General features: G+C 37.0%; 1 protein-coding gene across 2 annotated transcripts in view; it reads left to right on the top strand.

The window, feature by feature from the left end:
- Window positions 1–19,460, top strand: part of LOC150084317 (mediator of RNA polymerase II transcription subunit 4-like) — a 65,110-nt gene that overhangs the window by 20,804 nt on the left and 24,846 nt on the right. For both annotated transcript variants that reach the window (XM_090375164.1, XM_090375163.1), the window contains exons 3-4: window positions 2,387–2,502; window positions 7,494–7,638. In XM_090375164.1, the coding sequence (XP_090231290.1) occupies window positions 2,387–2,502; window positions 7,494–7,638 (261 nt within the window). The remainder of the gene's footprint in view (window positions 1–2,386; window positions 2,503–7,493; window positions 7,639–19,460) is intronic.

The raw sequence follows: 19,460 nt of genomic DNA, 5'->3' as shown, positions 1-19,460 counted from the left end.
TTGTTTACTTCATATACAGTGCAGTTTACTCTCAAAGCACTTAATTCCTTCCCCTTTAACTTTGTCCCTATTACCTACTCTCTACTGGCAGCATTCCCCCAACAACCAGGAATAAACACAATTTCTTCTGCTTTCTGAAATTAGAAGGGCTCTGCTGATTACTTCCCCTTAATACAAGCCTGCTCTTTCTTCTACCACTACATATATTCTTCCTTCCCAAAACTAAAAATTATATATTTATATTTTAATTAAAAAATTAAAATATAAATATATAAACATAACATCAACTTTATGTAAGATTTGGATCTTGTGTTATGCTAGCAGTTAAAAGGAGAGGAGTCAACCTTATTAGTCCACTTTATCTGTGGCAACTATATCAACAGACCTGGCATGGTTGCTGATAAGCTGGATAAATATTTTGCATACACATTTACATGAATGTGGGGAATGATATTATAACAGAGAAGAAACTAGAGGTGCAGTTATTATAATTAAAAGTGAACAAGGCACTAGGAACTGATGGAGCTTATCCAGTTATATTGATGGAAGCTACAAAAGAGGTAAGCAAATATTTAGCTGTTATAATGTGAGAGAAAATTCTTGGATTTAGGTGATGTTTTTACAAAATGCACATCTCCAAACATTTCTTTTTCACAAAGGTGGCTCAATCAGTTGAAATGAGCAACTACAGGTCTTTCAGTTGATTACTGTGCCAGGGAAAATTATGGATTCTTTAGTTAAGGATGTAATACAAGATCATCTGGACAGGAATGGAATTATAAGAGAATCATTGCATGGCTTTATTAAAGGAAGGTCGTGCCTGGTTAGGTACTGTGAGGTTGTAACTAATGAATTGGATGCACTAATATCTTTGGCATCATTTACTTAGACATCAGTAAAACTTTTGATGTAGTCCCACATGAAAGATTATATTATAAATTGCAGCAAGTTGTCAAGGGACAAGTTATTATTATGGGTAAACGAATGGTTCAACAGTAGGAGACAGGGTAGTTATACAATGGCCACTGCCCTTCATAGACTAATGTTATGAGTGGGGGTCCCACAGGATTTGGTGTTGGTCTCTTTCTGTTTCTAATTTTCATTAATGATATTGATGTAAGTTAACTAAATTTAATGGTTAAGATTATTGATGATACAAAGGTGAGCAGAGCAGTTAATGAGAGTAAGCATGTATGTTGCCTAAGCAAGGGCTAAGAAATAGCATCTGCTGTTTAAATATTGAAAAATGCAAGGTCTCACATCTGAGCACTAGTAATCCTAGAGTAACATACCACTTTGGTATCACCAAACTCAAGATAGTTGATAATAAAAAGGACTTGGGAATAACTATACAATGTGATCTGAAATTTTCTGAACTGTGTGGACAGGTCATAGGACAGTTCATGGGGTTCTCTCAACGATACATAGGAACTTTGTCAGTAGAGAAAGAGGTGATTATTCAGTTATATAACTGAATAATCACCTCTTTATGTAAACAATGGTTAGGCCACATCTTGAATATTGCATACAAACCTCAAGATCACATTTTAGGAAAGAGGTGAAACTTTTGGAGAGCGTACAGAGAAGAGTGGGAATATTGATTAAGGGTGCAAAGAGGTATTCTTATTGAGAGAGAGAGAGAGAGAGAGAGACTTCTTTTGTAAGTGATAACATATAACATTTGGAAATTATTCATCTGCCTGGTGACCTGATTGAGGTGTTTGCAGCCTTGAAAGATTTGAGTAAATTGTGGTGAGGGCATTTTTACACTTAGACTTTAAATTGAACTTTTTGTTTTATTCTACAGTCTTCTTGATTTAAACCACACTTTAAATTGATAGGAGATAACTGTAAAATTAGATGGCTGAAAATTTTCCTTTATTCAAAGAGTGATTGACTGGGGGACTAAATTTTTGCCTGCTCTCATGGAGAGTGAAAGCTTATCAAAGTTTAAGGCGGTTTGGATAATGTCTTGAAAGAAGTGGGTAAATGAAGTGAGGATAGTTAACATTGTTTGCTTGTTTATTTATTATTATTATTTTTTATTATTATTTTTTTTTTGGTTACTGCTACATAAGCTTGCTTCCTTGCATAATTTTGCCATTTCTAATACTAAAGTATTTTGATAAATATCACACTGTACAGTACTTGAAGATGTGCAAGAATACATTCTTATTTGTAGGATAATTTCTTTACCTTGTGTGAACTCTTTAAAGTTTCTGAAGCACAATAGGATTAAAAATGCAGATTTTTAATTGTACTGCGATTTTCTTGTACCAAGATTTTCAATTTTAATTTTAATTGTATGAAATTTGTACTGCATTTAAATGCAGTACAAATTTGATAATTACATCATGACAGAAATCAGAGTAAATTTCTTTCATAGCTACTGAACAAGCTGAAATACAACAGAAGATGGATGCTTTGCAGTCAGAGGTGGAGAAGCAAGATCAAGATATACATCAGTTACAAAAACATTTGAAAGAAGCAGAATACTTATTAGTAAGTTAATAAATGGATTTATGCCTTTTTATAATTTATGGTTTCATTGAATATATAGCATTGGTGTTATTAACCCTTTTCCACTAAAGTTTAAATTCTGCATAGAGGAATGGAATGGAATGCAAGGCACTTGTTTAAAATATTGGCTATTTTTCTCTGATGTTGGCTATAAAGTTTCATTATGTGTGTGTGTTTTATTATTATGTCATTAGGCATGTTAACATGGTCTTAACATATTCATATTGGTCTAAAACTGTTTACCATCCAAAAATGAAGTAAAAAAAAAAAATCTGCTGAAGCTTTCAGTACTTTTTAAAGGAAAGTTTGATTTGTTTTGTCAATTACATATAAGATTACCAAACAAGCAATCCTCTCGTCAGTTGCTCGGGGATGAATAAGTTGTTCTACATTTTGGAATTACAATAATAAAAAAAAAAAAAAAAAAATTTAAATCTGCAATTTATGTTAAGAAAAATTCAGTGTGGCATTTGGCAAAAATTCAGTATGATATTGTGAATTATGAATAAAATCATTATTAATGGAAAATGTGCAATAAAAGTCAAAGAACCTACGATACTGTTATATTACTATGCCAGTGTAATTTGTCTAATTTTATATGTTGAAGTACTGGAAATTTAACACTTGGCAGTTATTCTTGTATACTTTATTTTAGATACTCATAAATAATGGAGGTCACTTTAAGTATGCATTATCAAAACTAGAAAAAACTTACAAATGTGAGTTTGAAAAATGGATTATTTTCTTTATCTTGGATTATATTTTTATTTCAATTCTTGCCATTAGTCTGGATAATTGGGAATATGTAAATACTTATACATATTTGAGCCTTATGGCCACTGTACATAGTAAATACATAAAAAAATACTGGTGCTTTATGGCTATTCTTTGTAAACTAGCAAAGCACTCTTTAACCATTATGGCCCAGGATCCTGGGCTGCTATTGTGGAATAGTGTTTGGCCTTCATTATTGATACATTAAATCCAAAGAAGAAAAAATTAGTCAAGAAACGCTTGTCATGATGAACCAAAGACAAGAAATGAAGAGCAAGATAAACACTGATAAAGAGAAAATTGAGTATACTAAGTTATGCAAAGCCATCAGAAAGAGACTCAGAGAGGACATAAGATTTAACACAAGAAAAGTAGAACAAGCATTAAAGGAAAACAAAGGACTTAAATCAACAGCCATGAGCAGTAATACAGAAAGACAAATGATACTGAAACTGAAGAATAGCGATGGTGTACTCATAAATAGCAGAATTAAATAATTCAAATACCAGAAAACTACTATAGAGAATTATACAAGGAGCGAGGGAATGATGCCAGCAGTGGGGAAGATGGATTGCAAATTAGTAACACATACGACATACCTGATATCCTTCCTGATGAGGTAGAACATGCGTTGAAGAAAATGTAGAATCAAAAAGCCCCGGGGGAAGGTGAAGTTACTGTAGAGTTGTTAAAATTGGCAGGAAGAGGCATGACACAAAATGGCAAGACTCTTCACAAAATGCATTAGAAAAGGTGTAACGCCTAATGAGTGGAATAATGCAATCATAGTTTTGTTGCATAAGAAACGAGATAAATCAGAAATTGGAAATTATAGACCAATCAGCTTGTTATCCCACATCTACAAGTTGTTCACAAGGGTCATTACTAACAGATTAGAAAGAATACTTAATGAGAATCAACAGAAAGCTGGCTTTAGGACAGGATTCTCAACTATGGATCACCTTCACGTAATATCACAGCTAATGGAGAAAGCAAATGAATATAAAACACCATTATGCCTGGCATTTGTGGATTATGAAAAGGCATTTGACTCCATACAGCATAAGGCAATGTTTCGGGCACTGGAAAGACAAGGCATAGATACCCCATATATTATGATTTTGAAGAAAATATATGAGAATGCTGCCTCCTTTATTAGACTAGACAAAGACAGTAGCAAATTTAAAATTGAGAAAGGAGTTCAACAAGGACACACAATATCTCCGAACTTGTTTACTGCTGCCTTTGCGGAAGCTTTCAGAAGATTAGACTGGTCGCAGAAAGGAGTTAATGTGAATGGAGAGTACCTAAACCATTTACGATTTGCAGATGGCATTGTGGTCATAAGCCATGATCCCAAAGAATTAGAGGAAAATCTTAATCAGTTATGCAGAGTTAGTAAGGATTTTGGACTAAAAATGAATATGGCTAAAACAAAAGTAAGGATGAACAAGTATGCCACAGAAAGGAGATATAATGATTGAAGGAGCAGTAATTGAAAATCTGGGACAAGTCATTAGCTGTAATAATGATAAATGGCTGGAAGTCAAGAGAAAAATAAATTTTGGATGGAGAGCATTCAGGAAATATAGTCACATACTGAGGAGCAATATCCCAATTTGTCTGAAACGTAAAATAATGAACCAATGTATACTCCCCACCATGACTTATTGAAGTGAAACTTGGGCACTCACCAAAAGAATAGAAGAGAAGCTGAGAACTACACAGCAAAGAATGGAACGAAATATATTGGGAATCAGACTGTTAGATAAGAAGAGAAACACAGGGATTAGGCAGCAAACTCAAATAAAGGACATTCTTTAGTTATATTTTAGTTCTTTAGTGATAAACTAAAGAACTAAAATAGTCTTGGGCAGGACACACAGCTCGAAGACATGATGACAGATGGACTAAGAAAATAACAGAATGGTATCCAAGAGGAGCTAGAAGAAAACCTGGAAGACAACGACAGAGTTGGACAGATGAAATTGATGAGTTTGTGGGTAGTAAATGGATGGCCATTGCACAAAACAGAAGGAACTAGAAAGTTGCTGGAGAGGCCTTCATCCTGCAGTGGAATGAAAATGGATGATGTTGATGATTTTTATTTGTTGCTCTGAAATCTTTACCAACAAGTGTGATATAATATTGTCAAAGTAGCAACATTGCTTTGCCACACCATTGGAACCTTGCATAATCTTTCAGCAGTTGTTTACTTTTGTTTTTTCTTTCTCTTCAGCCTCATCTACTTTGTCCTGCTTGCCTGGTGGTTTGTATTGCTCTCTGTAATTTGGTATATGACGACCCAGCTGTGATAATTATTGTTATTATGCAATCTTACATAACTATCATAGTAATGATCTGGACAAATCTGTCAAGTTTTATTATGAGGTAGATGCAAAGAACTTTAATAAAATTTACTTAGACTTTAGAAAGGTTTTGATGTATTCCTATATAAACATCTTGTGCATAAGTTGGAGAAGCATGGCATTGGGAGTACATCACTGAGAATAAATGAATGATTAACTGGTAGAAGACAAACAGTGGTATATATAACATTTGATGCATTCAGATACCAAGTAGATACCCCCATTTCTTTGTATGGAATTTTCCTAGACTGGTGTTCAAGACCACTAGTCTAGGTTTCTTATGCCAGTTGTGAGATATGTTTGGAGAACCATGTGTCAGAATCCTGCTACTGCAATTTTGATGCATATTCCATAATCTTGTAGTTACAAAGTAGTATTAGGAGACTGACTATCACATCCTGTACAGAGAAAGAATCCTTGTACATCAGGCACTCATCAACTAAGTGATGATATAGAAGGGTTTTCCATTTACATAAGGTTAATGCTATCATTAACCCTTTCATGAGTACATAGATAAAAGTTTATCATGGTTAGGCTCTCTGGCCCAACAAAGATCTTAGATCTGTGTTTTGAAAAGAAATCTACTCATTGTTGACTGATTACAAGACATTCTATAAGCAATATGACGGGAAGAACATCCTTCCTCACGTAAAGCAACGATAGAACTCTTTCTTCGTGGCGTCAACTGCACCTAACTCGCCATTCTGACACAAGCAAGGAATGACTGCAACTCTTGCAGTGTGCTTATACAGCTGCAAGTAACAGCTGATGCAACCTGTAAGAAATATTGCCATATACTTCCTTTATTCGGATGACAATTGCAATTTTAAGGGGTGATGCACTTTCTTTGAATACCAGTGTATACCTAACTACATGTAGAGAATGTTTCAGTACCAAAAAAAAAAAAATTATGAAGTCTTTTTATATTTTATTTTTATTCTGATTTGATTCTTGGCTATAATTTCACCCTAATGTTAGACAATGCCAGTGTAAAAGTACACTGGCATTGTCTAACATTAGGGTGAAATTAGGACAAATTAATATTTATATTTAAAATAATTTGTGTGTGAAGTTTTTATTATTAAAAATTTTCAAAACTGTGCAAAGAAACTTTCTCCCCAGAGCCAGTCCTTAGTAGGAAATTGACTCTCCTAAGCCCACACATGTTCACTCAGCTTACTCTGAAAAGTGTTAGTCCCCCTCCCCTAGGGCGCCATATAGTGACTACTACTTCTCCATTGTAGCACAATGTATATGCTGTCTGACCAGAATTTTGTTAAAGGTATGAAGTTTTTCTTGTTGAACACCATAGGAATTTTATGTAATAATTTTTACCTACTTCATGCTGTAACTGGCTTTGGACGATGTAGGGTTTCAACTTGAAACTTGAGTAGCTCCCCATGTATATGCAGATTAGCCTAGAACACAGACAGCTTACAGCTGTGATACATTGATGCCTCAGCCTTAGTTGCCTTGTAAGAACATCTATACAAAAAGGTGGACATTGCCCTTAAAGAACCCAAAAACATAAGTTGTAACTTAATTTTGAAAGGAATTTTGAATGCAGTTGTGGTAGAATGGCACTTCTCTGTATTAAGAGGCTGTTTAATTTTGATTAAACTTTACATTGAATTAATAATGGAACTTAAAGATATTTTACATTTTTGGTATAATTCAGTGTACGTCCTTCTGAAATTAAATTAAATTTAAAAACTTTTGGAAAATTGCAGATAACATAACAGCTAAACTTCTGCTAACAGAGAAGTTTAAAACTTACTGTACTAAATTTTTGACATCTTTGAATTTCTGTTATATATTGTTTCATTCCAGGCAACAGCTATTTATCAAGCCAAACAGAAATTGCAATCCATTAGCAATGCAAATGAGCAGAGTGTTTCCTCTGAAGAGTTGATTAAGTATTCTCATCGTATCAGTGCTTCAAATGCAGTTGCAGCACCTCATAATTGGTTACAAGGTATGTAAATCAGTAACTGAAGTATATGTGTACAAATTTATGAAGTCACATTTAAAAGAAATAAGGATTGAGATTGAATGTGAACTGAATAGGGATATGCAGTTAATCTCTAATCAGTTTGTGTATAGAAAAGTAACAATTCAAAAGATCAGAAATCTGATTTCCAACATACTCGGATTGTTGAAGATTTTCTTCAATAACCCTTGCCTTGTTTATTGTAAGTGAATATTGTTCACCAGTATTTTTCACCATGTCGTTACCAATTAGTTATAAGGAGCAGTGCATCCTTTATTCCTGAACAATTTTTGGAGACCACTGGAGCATGTGTGAGATATGACAGCTTGAGCTATTACAGCTGTGAGGACATGACTGCTCTGCATTGCCTCTGAGCTTATTTTTGCCTCATAATCTTTAAGAAACATTAGGTGACAAACACTATGCAAGGTGATTTGCTGGTCCACTGTTATCTGCTTTCAAATTGACTTTTCATGTTTCTTTTGTATGATATTGTTCAGCATGTACATTTTTTTCTATATATATATATATTTTTTTTTCTCCCCTTCCCCTCCCCTAGAATTTACCATTCCCTATACCATTTGCTTGTCTATACTTTTTCATGCACTTCACATACAATTTGTATTATATTCCACATTACACTTTTGTAAATTTGTAAATATTTGCATTCATTTTAATTTACATTTTTTACACTGCATAGGGACCAACCACCTTGTATACTGGTATTATTTTAAAAGGCTGCATATTTGCCCCTTTTTCTAATACTACAGACAAATATAGAAATGCAGTGCCTGATACGTGGTCAGGAGTAGTCCCCTGACTAATTTCCTGGCTATGTATCTCATATTTTCATCTACTATATTCAGATTATGCATATTTGCCATTCTCTGATTCGACCTCTTGCTAAAATTGCCCCCCCCCCCATATCTGAATACAGTCAGTCCTCATATAGCACGATAGTTGTGTTCCTAGAAACCCTCGTGCAATGCAAAATCGTGCAATATAAACAGCAGGCCCTATGGGAAAAATAGGGTTAGGTGCCAGCCCCCCAAGATTGAACACACATTTGTAACCAGAACATTACCAAACAATAAATAATTGTAATAAAATACATAAGTATTTTATTACGACTATTATGTAATAAAATATTGCTAATGCTTTTGCTTCTATTATAAGCAAACTTGTTTTTTATTTGATTTTCTATCCAAACAGATGACAGCCGTTCCATCTCTTCCAAATCTTTGCGTCTTAATCTAATGGATTTTAATTACACTTTGAGTTGTTCCTGCGATGAAAGTTGTTTTTATTTTCTCTGCATTCTTTGTAATTCTCGGCATTGCCTCATTTAGGTCTGTAGTACATGCAATATCACATGGTCTTTCATTTCGCTCAAAGCGTTACACAATTTCATATATTTTTTTCTATCGACAGAGGCGGACTGGCCATAAGCCTTACCGGGGAAACCCCGGTAGGCCGGAGGCCAGTGTGATTTTGGCCAAAAACCATAGTATGAGGCCACTATAAATTTTCCCGGGTAAGAATTTTTGACCTAGTCCGCCTCTGTTTATCGATATTGCTTTTCTTTTTCTGTCTGAATCTGCAGTGTCTTCACCAGGACACTTCCTTTTCACACCTTTTAAGTATTTTACTCATTTTTAGGGAATAAAGCACAATTACAAAATGAGGAGGCACGTTTTATACACAAACAAAGCTGTGCGCATGTAGCAACTGAATAACAACACCGTAAAGGCAGAGATACACTATTAACACCTCACGTTTTACTAAAGCACATTTCTGGGGGTTACTACCATAAAACGATAAAAACAATTTCCAGTTGCGTTTCTGCTAGTGGAATCTGTTACTAACTGGTAGTAAACTTGATCTAATTGCATTTGGGATAATACCGATCTAAAGAGGAAAGGGACAGTTATTCCTCATACTCACACCACTCAAAAACTCATCGAATAGTCAACGCTTTCCCAGTAGAGAAACTGTTGTTACCTATTCTCAGAAACTCTGTGATTATCAAGCTCTCCAGATGGCACTGTTTTGAAGCTTGTTGTCTTCTCCTCGGTGGGTGGGCAGGTACCCTGATGTTGCCATAGTGACAACCCAGTTATGAAGTATAACTCTACAATATGAGAGATGCTTGTGGTGTGGATGGTTTAATCTAAAAACTATTTCTTGACTAAATGTCTAAGAGTATGAAAAAGATTGTTTATGCATGGGTGCTGCACTTCCATCATTTCTGCTACCCAGGTAGTATACAGTGAAACTTCTCCTAACGGACACCTCTCTATAACGGACATTTTCAAATTCCCCAACTCACCTCTATTGGTTTTAACGTGTTTGCAGCTTCTGTCTAGCAGACATTCTCTGTAACGGACGCGGACAGGCAATCTGCACTGTTTCGTTTAGATTAGCACTTAATTTGATCTCCCAAAACGGACAGCGGGCGAGCTTACGCCCTTTTTCTAGGAACTTTTCTTCCACCTATTGCCTCAATCATGTGTTTATTTTCTATTTCCGATTCTCTGAATTTTATCAAGGTTTACGTTGTGGTTCTAAACCCTTTTTCAAGAATTTTAAGGCACGTGTAAAACTTCTGATGAAATCGGTGTGCAGGGGGGGGGGGAATATGGTCAGCCTTTCGTCTTTTCAGTTTCAGTTTTCAGTTTTGTTCAGTGTCGTGTGAAGTGCACAATGTCTTCTCGTAAATATTTAACTTTAAAAGATATAAAGTCGAACTCATTAATGCGTATGATCGGCAAAAAAATGGCGTTCGCACTCTCACTGCAAAATTCAAAATCGGGAAGACGCAGGTAAGCGACATCCTAAAGAAAAAAAATGAACTGCTGAAACAATTTTGGCAACACGGAAATGATCAGGTTCAAAAATCATTCCCGAAAACTGTTGGACTTCAAATTGACAATGTTACGTATGAGTGGTTTTGTCGCGAATGTGCTAAAAAAATTCCCATTAATGGGCCTATTATTAGGGAAAAGGCTTTGGAGGTTGCGAAATCTATGGGAGTAAATGAGTTCAAAGCTTCTGTGGGATGGCTAGACAAGTTCAAAACTCGGCATAAAATTTCTTGGAAAACCGTAAGTGGTGAAGGTGGATCTGTTGATACTGGGGTTGTAACAGAGTGGACCGTCAAATTGGAAGATTTATGTCGTGATTTCGAAGCTAAGGATATTTACAACTGTGACGAAACAGGGTTGTTTTTTAAAATTCTTCCTGAAAAAACAAAGAGTCTAAAAAAACAAAGTGCCAGGGCGGAAAAATTTCTAAGGAATGCTTGACTGTACTATTGTGTACAAATATGCTGGGAGACTTTGAACAAACTCTTGTTATAGGAAAACCACAAAATCCTCGTTGTTTCAAGGGCATAAAGTTGAATCTTGAATGTTGATTGGAAGTCTAATAAAAAAGCATGGATGACACGAGATATGAGCAAATGGATAAGTCACTTTAACCAAAACATGATTCGTCAAAACAGAAAAATTATTCTTTTCGTGGATAATGCTGCATCTCACCCGTACATTGAATTGTCCAACATTCAAATCGTTTTTCTGCCACCAAACACATCTGCAGAGTGTCAGCCCTTGAATCAAGGGATAATAAAAAATTTTAAACTTCACTACAGAAAACGTGTTTTAAGACATCTCATTGCAAACATGAACGATGTAACATGTGTGAGTGACCTTGCAAAGAAACTCAGCATCCTAGATGCGATTCAATGGATTTCCTCTTCAGTAAACACAATTAGAAAACAAACTGTCGTGAACTGTTTTGTAAAGTCTGGCTTCTCAAATGCAAAAATTGAAGTTGTGAACAGCAATGTGGAGCACCAAGAAGAACAAGAACTTCATCTATTGATAATGTACGATACTTCAGCTACAAGTGACCCTGGCTACAAAGATATAGACTTGAACCTCACTACAGAAGATGGTGCTATAGATATCAACGACATTATCATTGATATTTTTCAAGAAGTTCCTCATGAGGATGAAGAAATGGAAGGAAGTCATTATGTTGAAGAACGTATTAACGACGAACCACCGATGAAAATAGAAGAAGCGCTCATACAAATCAATCGTTTAAAAATGTTTTTTAATAAAATAAGTGATTACGGTATGTATTTTTCATAAGATAAAGTCATAATATGCATAGCACAATTGTATGTATATTATTTACAAAAATATTGTGCAAAATCTGTATAAAATTTAATTTAATTTTACATTAAACGTTTAATGATTTTTCTTTATCGCTTGTGTATGTAATTGTATATTATTTACAAAAATATTGTTCAAAATCTGTATATATTTTAATTTAATTTTACATTAAACGTTTAACGATTTTTCTTTCTTTTTTTTTTTTTCTCCCTCAGACTTCTTGTTAGCGGACACTTCTCTCTAACGGACACATTTTCGTTCCCCATGGCTGTCCGTTAAAGGGAAGTTTCACTGTACATCCATTGTTTGATTATATCTCGTATTGCTCATGCATAAACAACCTGTTTCATACTCTTAGTCAAGAAACAGTTTTAAATTAAACCATGCACACCATCAAGCATCTCTCATATTGTGGAGTCATACTTCATAACTGGGTTGTCACTATTCCAACAACAGGGTTCCTGCCCACCCAACAATGAGTAAGCCAACAAGCTTCAAAACGGTCCTGTCTGGGTGGTGGTATCCACTGAGAATAAGTAACGTTAGTCTTCTCCACTGGTGAAGCATTACTTATTCAAAGCAGTGCAATACCTCAGCAACTCATTGCGAAGGTATTCACAATATGAGATATAATCAAACGATGGATGTATACTACCTGGGTAGCAGAAATGATATAAGTGCAGCACCCATGCATAAACAACCTTTTTTCGTACTCTTGGACATTTAGTCAAGAAATAGTTTTAGATATTTATTTAACATGATATACATTGGCAGCGCTTTACTGTTTATTTAATTTTATTTTACTTTGTTTATTATTAGTTATATTTTGTAGTTTACAATAATATACCTATGTAAATCTAAGCAGACGCCATTACAGAATTTTTAATGTAAACCCCCAGGGATTCACAAACCACCGGTTTGGAACAGCTGCTGTAGAGCCATCTTTGGAGTATGTAGTAATACAACCGTCTGTCCCCCCCCCCTTATTGATGTTCTTTGACAGTGGCGTAATGAGGCGGCTTTAATAGGATGGGCCTGATGGAGGGTCAGCCAGTTCCGCAGATTCTTTGGCCTTAGAAAAGAACTGCAGCAATGACGTCTGTTGAGTCTTTCTCTGTTCTAATTATGGTAGTGCTTCAGCATGTTAGTAACGGCTCTTTGGATGGAAGAGCTGTGTTCCCTTTCTGGGTAATTATCACATAGAGCTCACAGCCTGTTTATTTTTATCAAAGCTGATTTGAAGTTTTTTTGTGGTGAGGATCATAATTGGCACAATCTCCTGCTCTTCTTCTTCCTCCTCAGAATTCTGTTTAGTCAGTTGTGCAGCCAGCTCCTCTAAGTCCTCCTTTGTAAGAGGCTCAACATGGCTTTGCAACAACTCGCTGACATAAATGTCAACCTTGTCAAGGCCAACATCCTCAGCCATCTGAGTCGAGTGACATCTTTAGCTACTGCTGAAACTGGCTCAAACTCAAAGTATGACACTGCATCAGGCACAATTTCCTCCAGGCCCTGGGTGCCAAACGATTGTGACTGAGCGATTTCTCTGTGCTTTCACTGTGATTCTCAAAAGGTGAATTCTAGTTCTCTTTTACGTTCTTCTCCTTAATAAATCCTTTTATTTAATAGCAGCTCTTTTTTCAAAAGTACTGATCGAGAGCAAGAAAGGAAAGTAACCTTTCTTTTTTCATATTTAATAGACTAACCCCTACTAACTTCGCTTGGTCACATCAGGCACTGCTCCTGCCTCCCCATGGCGGGGCCAGTAACCTTGGCAGAAAAGTTCATCTGTCAGGGGCTAAGAGGAGCCAACATGGAAAAAAAATGTTTCCATCTATAGAGTCAACAAGCTGTCAGCCAGATATCGAACATGAACATGATTCGTCACAAACAAAGAGGTTGAAAACCAATCCCTCGGTGACAGACTTACCAGCATTTTTAATAATGCACTCACTATCAGAACAGCCTCTCAGTTGTTTGCTTTGGTTGTTATTTGGTTTTTAGGAGCATTAGCAACTAAGTCCATATTGCTCCGGGATAGGCGGTGGTCATTCCCTGACCTTTCCGCATCCTCCGTATTTGGTGGTGACTCGAACCCTGGTCTAATCAAGAAGCGTGTGCTACTCCTTCCCACCCGGCTACGGAGGCACCTAGCCTCTCAGTAAGCTATCCCCTTTTCTAATCCAAAAACATCTGGAAAGTATTGCAGGATCTCCCAAGACGGTTAAGAGACTGCAATCAGGGGACTTACTTGTTGAAACTCTAAACCACAGGCATTCTGAAAAACTACTAAAAATTTTTCTGGTATTTCAGTTAACGTAACTCCACATGCAACCCTAAATACATCAAAGGATGTAATATCTAGTTGGGACCTGATGAATGTGACGGAGGAAGAAATTAAAGAAGAGCTTAAGGAACAAAATGCAATTGCTGTAAAAAGAATTATGGTCAAAAGAGACAATATACTCATACCTACCAGAAATATCATTCTCACCTTTAACAGTCCAAATCTGCCCTCATCAGTAAAAGCAGGATATCTTCTTTGCCGCACTCGTCCTTTCATACCCAATCCGTTGAGATGTTATAAATGCCAAGAGTATGGCCACTCTCAAACAACATGCAGAAGCAACCCAGTTTGTCCCAACTGTGGATCCTCCGATCACATTCAAAGTGATTGTTCGGTGAAAGAAATTATCTGTCCCAACTGCAAAGGCAACCATCCGGCCTACTCTAAGACATGTGAGAGATGGAAAACAGAGAAACAAATTGTGAAATATAAAGTTGAAAATAAAGTTAGTTATCAGGAAGCAAGAAAATTAATTGCACCCAGTATACATAACCGTATCTATGCCAGTATCGCAAAAAAAATCAGACAATAGCCACGCAAACTGATGTACCATTCCACATAACTCAATCTCCGACTAGGCTTGAGCTGTCCTCTCTTAGCAAGAGTCCAATACCCTGAAGCACTCAGACCAAGGAAGTAATACGCCTCTTAAGATTACAGTAAAATCTCCTCCTTCACCAGTGATTGCTACTACTTCAAATAATCCTAGTTCATCTTCAAAAAAGATTATTCAGGACACATCGATGCATCCAGAGTATTCATCCAAACAGGAAGATCCGATTCTGGAAATATTTGTAGAAGAAGATATGGACACAGGTCGCCCTACATTTCCAAAAAGAGACAAACCAAAGCCAGAATGCCATAAGACAGCACGTCAGTTACAGCTTCTTCTTCTAAATTCAAGTAATGTCTAACATCTTGCAATGGAATTGCAGAGGCTTTCGTGGCAACATTGATGACATTCATTACTTAATTAACTGCTACTCTCCAGTTGGTTTCTGCCTGCAAGAAACCTATTTAACTGCTCAAATTTCCATTTCCATAAAAAACTACTCAGTCTATAGACGAGATCAGAATACATCCGATTCTGCTCATGGTGGTGTAGCTATTTTAATTAGCAGAGGATTCCAGCTAGGCAAATCACTCTCCAAACCCAAATCAAAGCTGTCGCTGTGCGTCTGATTACTCAGACTGCTTTAACTCTAGTCTCATCATACTTACTCTTATAATGATCTTAAAGAACTTTTATTACAGCTACGCTCCCCTATCTGCCTGCTAGGGGATTTCAATGGCCATCACCCTTTATGGGGATCATCTAAATTAGACAGACGCGGCTGACTGATTGAAACTTTACTGGAAAAACAAAACCTCACTCTTCTTAACAGTGGCTCGCACACCCATATACAGTTACCTAATGGACAGACTTCTGCCATTGACCTATCGATTTGCTCCCCGATACTGTTTTCAGTCATGCAATGGTCTGCTCTGGATAATCCCATGGGCAGCGATCATTTTCCAATTGTTTGTAATCTGATGACTACATAACCACCATTAGATGAACCCTGCAGGAAATGGAAATTCTCTAAACCTAATTGGGACAAATTTCAGTCAGCAATCACACTGGACAAAAAAATTATACAACTACATCCCATAGATGAAGTTACCGATTATATCACTTCCTGCCTTTTATTTGCAGCTAAAAGCTCAATTCCAATATCAAATTCCAAGACTCAATGCCATTTCAACTGTTCGTGGAATGAGGAATGCACAAAAGTGAAGAAAGAACAAAACAAAGCATGGAATTTATTTCGTCGAACTCCAACTACAGTTAATCTTATTAACTACAAGAAACTAAAGGCAAAAGCTCATCTCATTCAAAGACAAACCAAGAAAGATGCTTGGACTCGGTTTGCATCGACTGTCAATAGAAACACGAACCCACGATTAATATGGAAGAAGATTAGGCAGCTTTCCAGGAAGTTTCCAACTGTTCCTTCCCCAATTCTTTCCTGCAATAGTCTAGGCGTCTCTGCTCCTCTGGATATAGCAAATGCCTTAGGCAAAACTTTTGCTCACGTCTCAGCTGCTTCCACCTACACTCCGGAATTTCAGAAAACTAAGACCACCACAGAACACAGACACATCAACTTTCGAATTTCACTGCTACTTCCATATAACCAGCCGCTCCAATACTGTGAACTTAATGCAAGCCATCAGAACAACACGCAACAGTGCCGCTGGGCCAGATGGGATATATTATGTTATGTTGTTATTTGGTTTTTTAGGAGCATTAGCAACTAAGGCCATATTGCTCCGGAAATATGCGGTGGTCATTCCCTGACCTTTCCACATCCTCCGTATTTGGTGGGCACGGGCTTGAACCCCGGTCTAATCAAGAAGCGTGTGCTACGCACTGCCGCTCCTGCCCACCTGGCTACGGAGGCGCCATATTATGTTATGTTATAGCACCTTGATGAGAAAAACTTACAAATGCTGCTAGCCTTCTTTAACTGAATCTTCCTGGGAAATGTTTATCCCACTTCTTGGCACCATGCTACAGTTCTGGCCTTTTTGAAACCTGGAAAAGACCCCTCCAATCCTAATAGTTACAGACCAATATCTCTATCCAGTTGCCTCAGTAAAATTCTTGAAAAAATGATCCACAGTCGACTCACTTGGATCATTGAAAGCGAACATCTACTAAGTAATAGTCAGCATGGCTTTCGCCAAAACAGGTTCTCCTTTGATCTGATGATCAAGGCTGAATCCGAAATTTGCAATGCCTTTGTTAAAAATGAACACCTAGTTATGGTCTCCATAAATATAGAGAAGGCATTCGATACTACCTGGCGTTATGGAATTCTCCGTGACCTCCATAATCATGATCTCCGTGGCAACCTGCCTATATTTATTAGGAACTTCTTCAAGAGCAGATCTTTCCAGGTCCGATATCAGAATTCTCTTTCTACTACATTCTTGCAAGGAGTACCACAAGGGTCAGTTTTGAGTGCAACCCTGTTTGCCCTCAAAATTGATTCTATCACAAAAGAACTCACAAATATTGTAGAGGCGCACCTTTATGCTGACGATTTCTCTCTTTCTTGCCATTCACAGAATATGAGATCTATCGAAAGGCAATTGCAGATGTCTCTCAATAAAGTACAAGAGTGGGCTGAGCTCAATGGATATCGTCTTTCCCAACAGAAAACAGTTGCGATCCACTTTTGCAATCAACGCAAACTGCAAACGGATCCTGAACTTCGGATATCAAATTTCGCCATTCCGATTGCCAGCAATATCAGATTCTTGGGACTAATCTGGACACTAAGCTGAACTTCTTTGAGCATGTTAAATTATTACCTACTACCTGTCTCAAAAAGATCAACATGCTAAGAGCTTTATCTGCCCATTCTTGGGAAGCAGACCGTACAACTTTGCTGCTCTTATATAGAGCATTGATCAGATCCCGTTTAGATTATGGTGCTCTAGTTTATGATTCTGCCCGAAGGAGTGTACTACGCTGGCTGGATCCTATTCAACATAATGCACTGTGGATTGCAATTGGTGCGTATATTACATCTCCAACTCATAGTCTATACATTGAAGCTCATGAGACCCCCTCTGCATCTCCGCAGAAAAATGCTGTTACTTAAATATGCAGCCAAAATACAGACTTGCTCTTTGCATCCTATTCAGCCATACCTTTTTAATCAACCACTAGTTAATCTCTATAGAAATAAACCAAGTAAAATCTGACCAGCTGGCCTACGGCTCCTTGAAATATCACAGAACTGGAATGTTCCTCTCCACAATAGGCAACAGATAAAGAATTACTCTCATCCTCCATGGACCCCCTTTCCTCGACTGACTTGTGATACTTATTTTCTACAATGGGGAAAGAATCGCCTACTGACACTGAATGTGCAACAACTCCATGCTAGCCATATTTAAAGCTGTACTGACTTCTCTGGTATATACGGATGGTTCCAAATCTCTTTCAATTGTTGGAGCAGCAGCAGTGTTTCCCTCGGCTATCATATCAGCTTCTCTTCCACCTGAGTATAGCAACTTTTCAGCAGAACTGTATGCAATACAATTAGCTCTAGAAAATTTGACTCTACACCCATCTGCAAAATATATAGTTTACACTGACTCTCTCAGCTCAGTTAGAGCAATGCAGAATTCCTCTCAAAAGAATCGCCATATTTTAATGAAAATCAGTAGTTTGCTATTACCAATTGATCACCGTTAACAACTAGTGAAGTTTTGCTGGATTCAGGCATAGAAGGAAATGAACTGGCTGATATATCTGCTAAAAATCCATCAACCTTAGACTTAACATCTGTCTTCATTCCAGCTTCTGATTATAATATCATAATTCAAACAGCATACCATGCACAGTGGACAGAGCTATGGCATAAAGAAACAAATAACAAACTTTTCCAATTGAAACAGGACCCAAAATTATGGCACTCATGCACTCAGACAGTTCGGCGAGAAGAAGTGGTACTCGCACGGATAAGAATAGGGCATACCCATCTGACTCACCTCCATTTGCTCACAGGCAATGATCCTCCTCAGTGTTCACACTGCTCTGAACATCTAACAGTCAAACATATTTTGATTGACTGTCCGCACTATCAACCACATTATACTTTAGCACTTCAAAATCTGGCTAATCTTCAAGAACCATTGACACTACATCATATCATAGGAGAGGAGGCAAATATTAAGGAACTTCTTTGCTTTTTGAAACAAATTGGAGTGTATAATCTTTTATGAATAGGTTTCAGAACTGAAATGAATTTGAACTGCTACGTTAGCATTAGCATTAGTAGAGGCATTTGATGCAAGAAAGAAAGCTTATGCAGCATGAGCCAAAAAAAAAATAAAATAAATAAAATAAAATAAAAATAAATAAATAAATAAAAATTAACCACTTCACCCCCCTGTTCGTTCGAAATACCTGTCCAGCTGAGCCTTAAACTTATTTAGGCTATCAACTTCCACGACAAGGGATGGAAGTCTGTTCCACCAACCAACCACCAGCTGGCTAAAGGCAAATTTCCTCACGTCTATCCTACATCTGTCTTTCCTCAATTTGAATTTATGCCCTCTCAGGTGATTTTTCTGAGCAAGAGGAAGAATCCCATCAGCATTGAGCATGCTCAAACCATTCAAGGCTTTATACACCTCAATCAGATCGCCTCGCTGGTGCCTAGTCTCCAGACACTGTAATTTGCAAAACTTAAGCCTTTCTTCGTAAGAGGACCCCTTTGTTC

This window comes from Mastigoproctus giganteus, chromosome 6 (genome assembly GCF_048544385.1).
Source record: "Mastigoproctus giganteus isolate SK-2022 chromosome 6, ASM4854438v1, whole genome shotgun sequence".
In the NCBI taxonomy this organism is placed as follows: Eukaryota; Metazoa; Arthropoda; class Arachnida; order Uropygi; family Thelyphonidae; genus Mastigoproctus; species Mastigoproctus giganteus.
The sequence above is the reverse complement of the archived record's forward strand: the minus strand, read 5'-3'. Positions and strand labels throughout refer to the sequence as shown.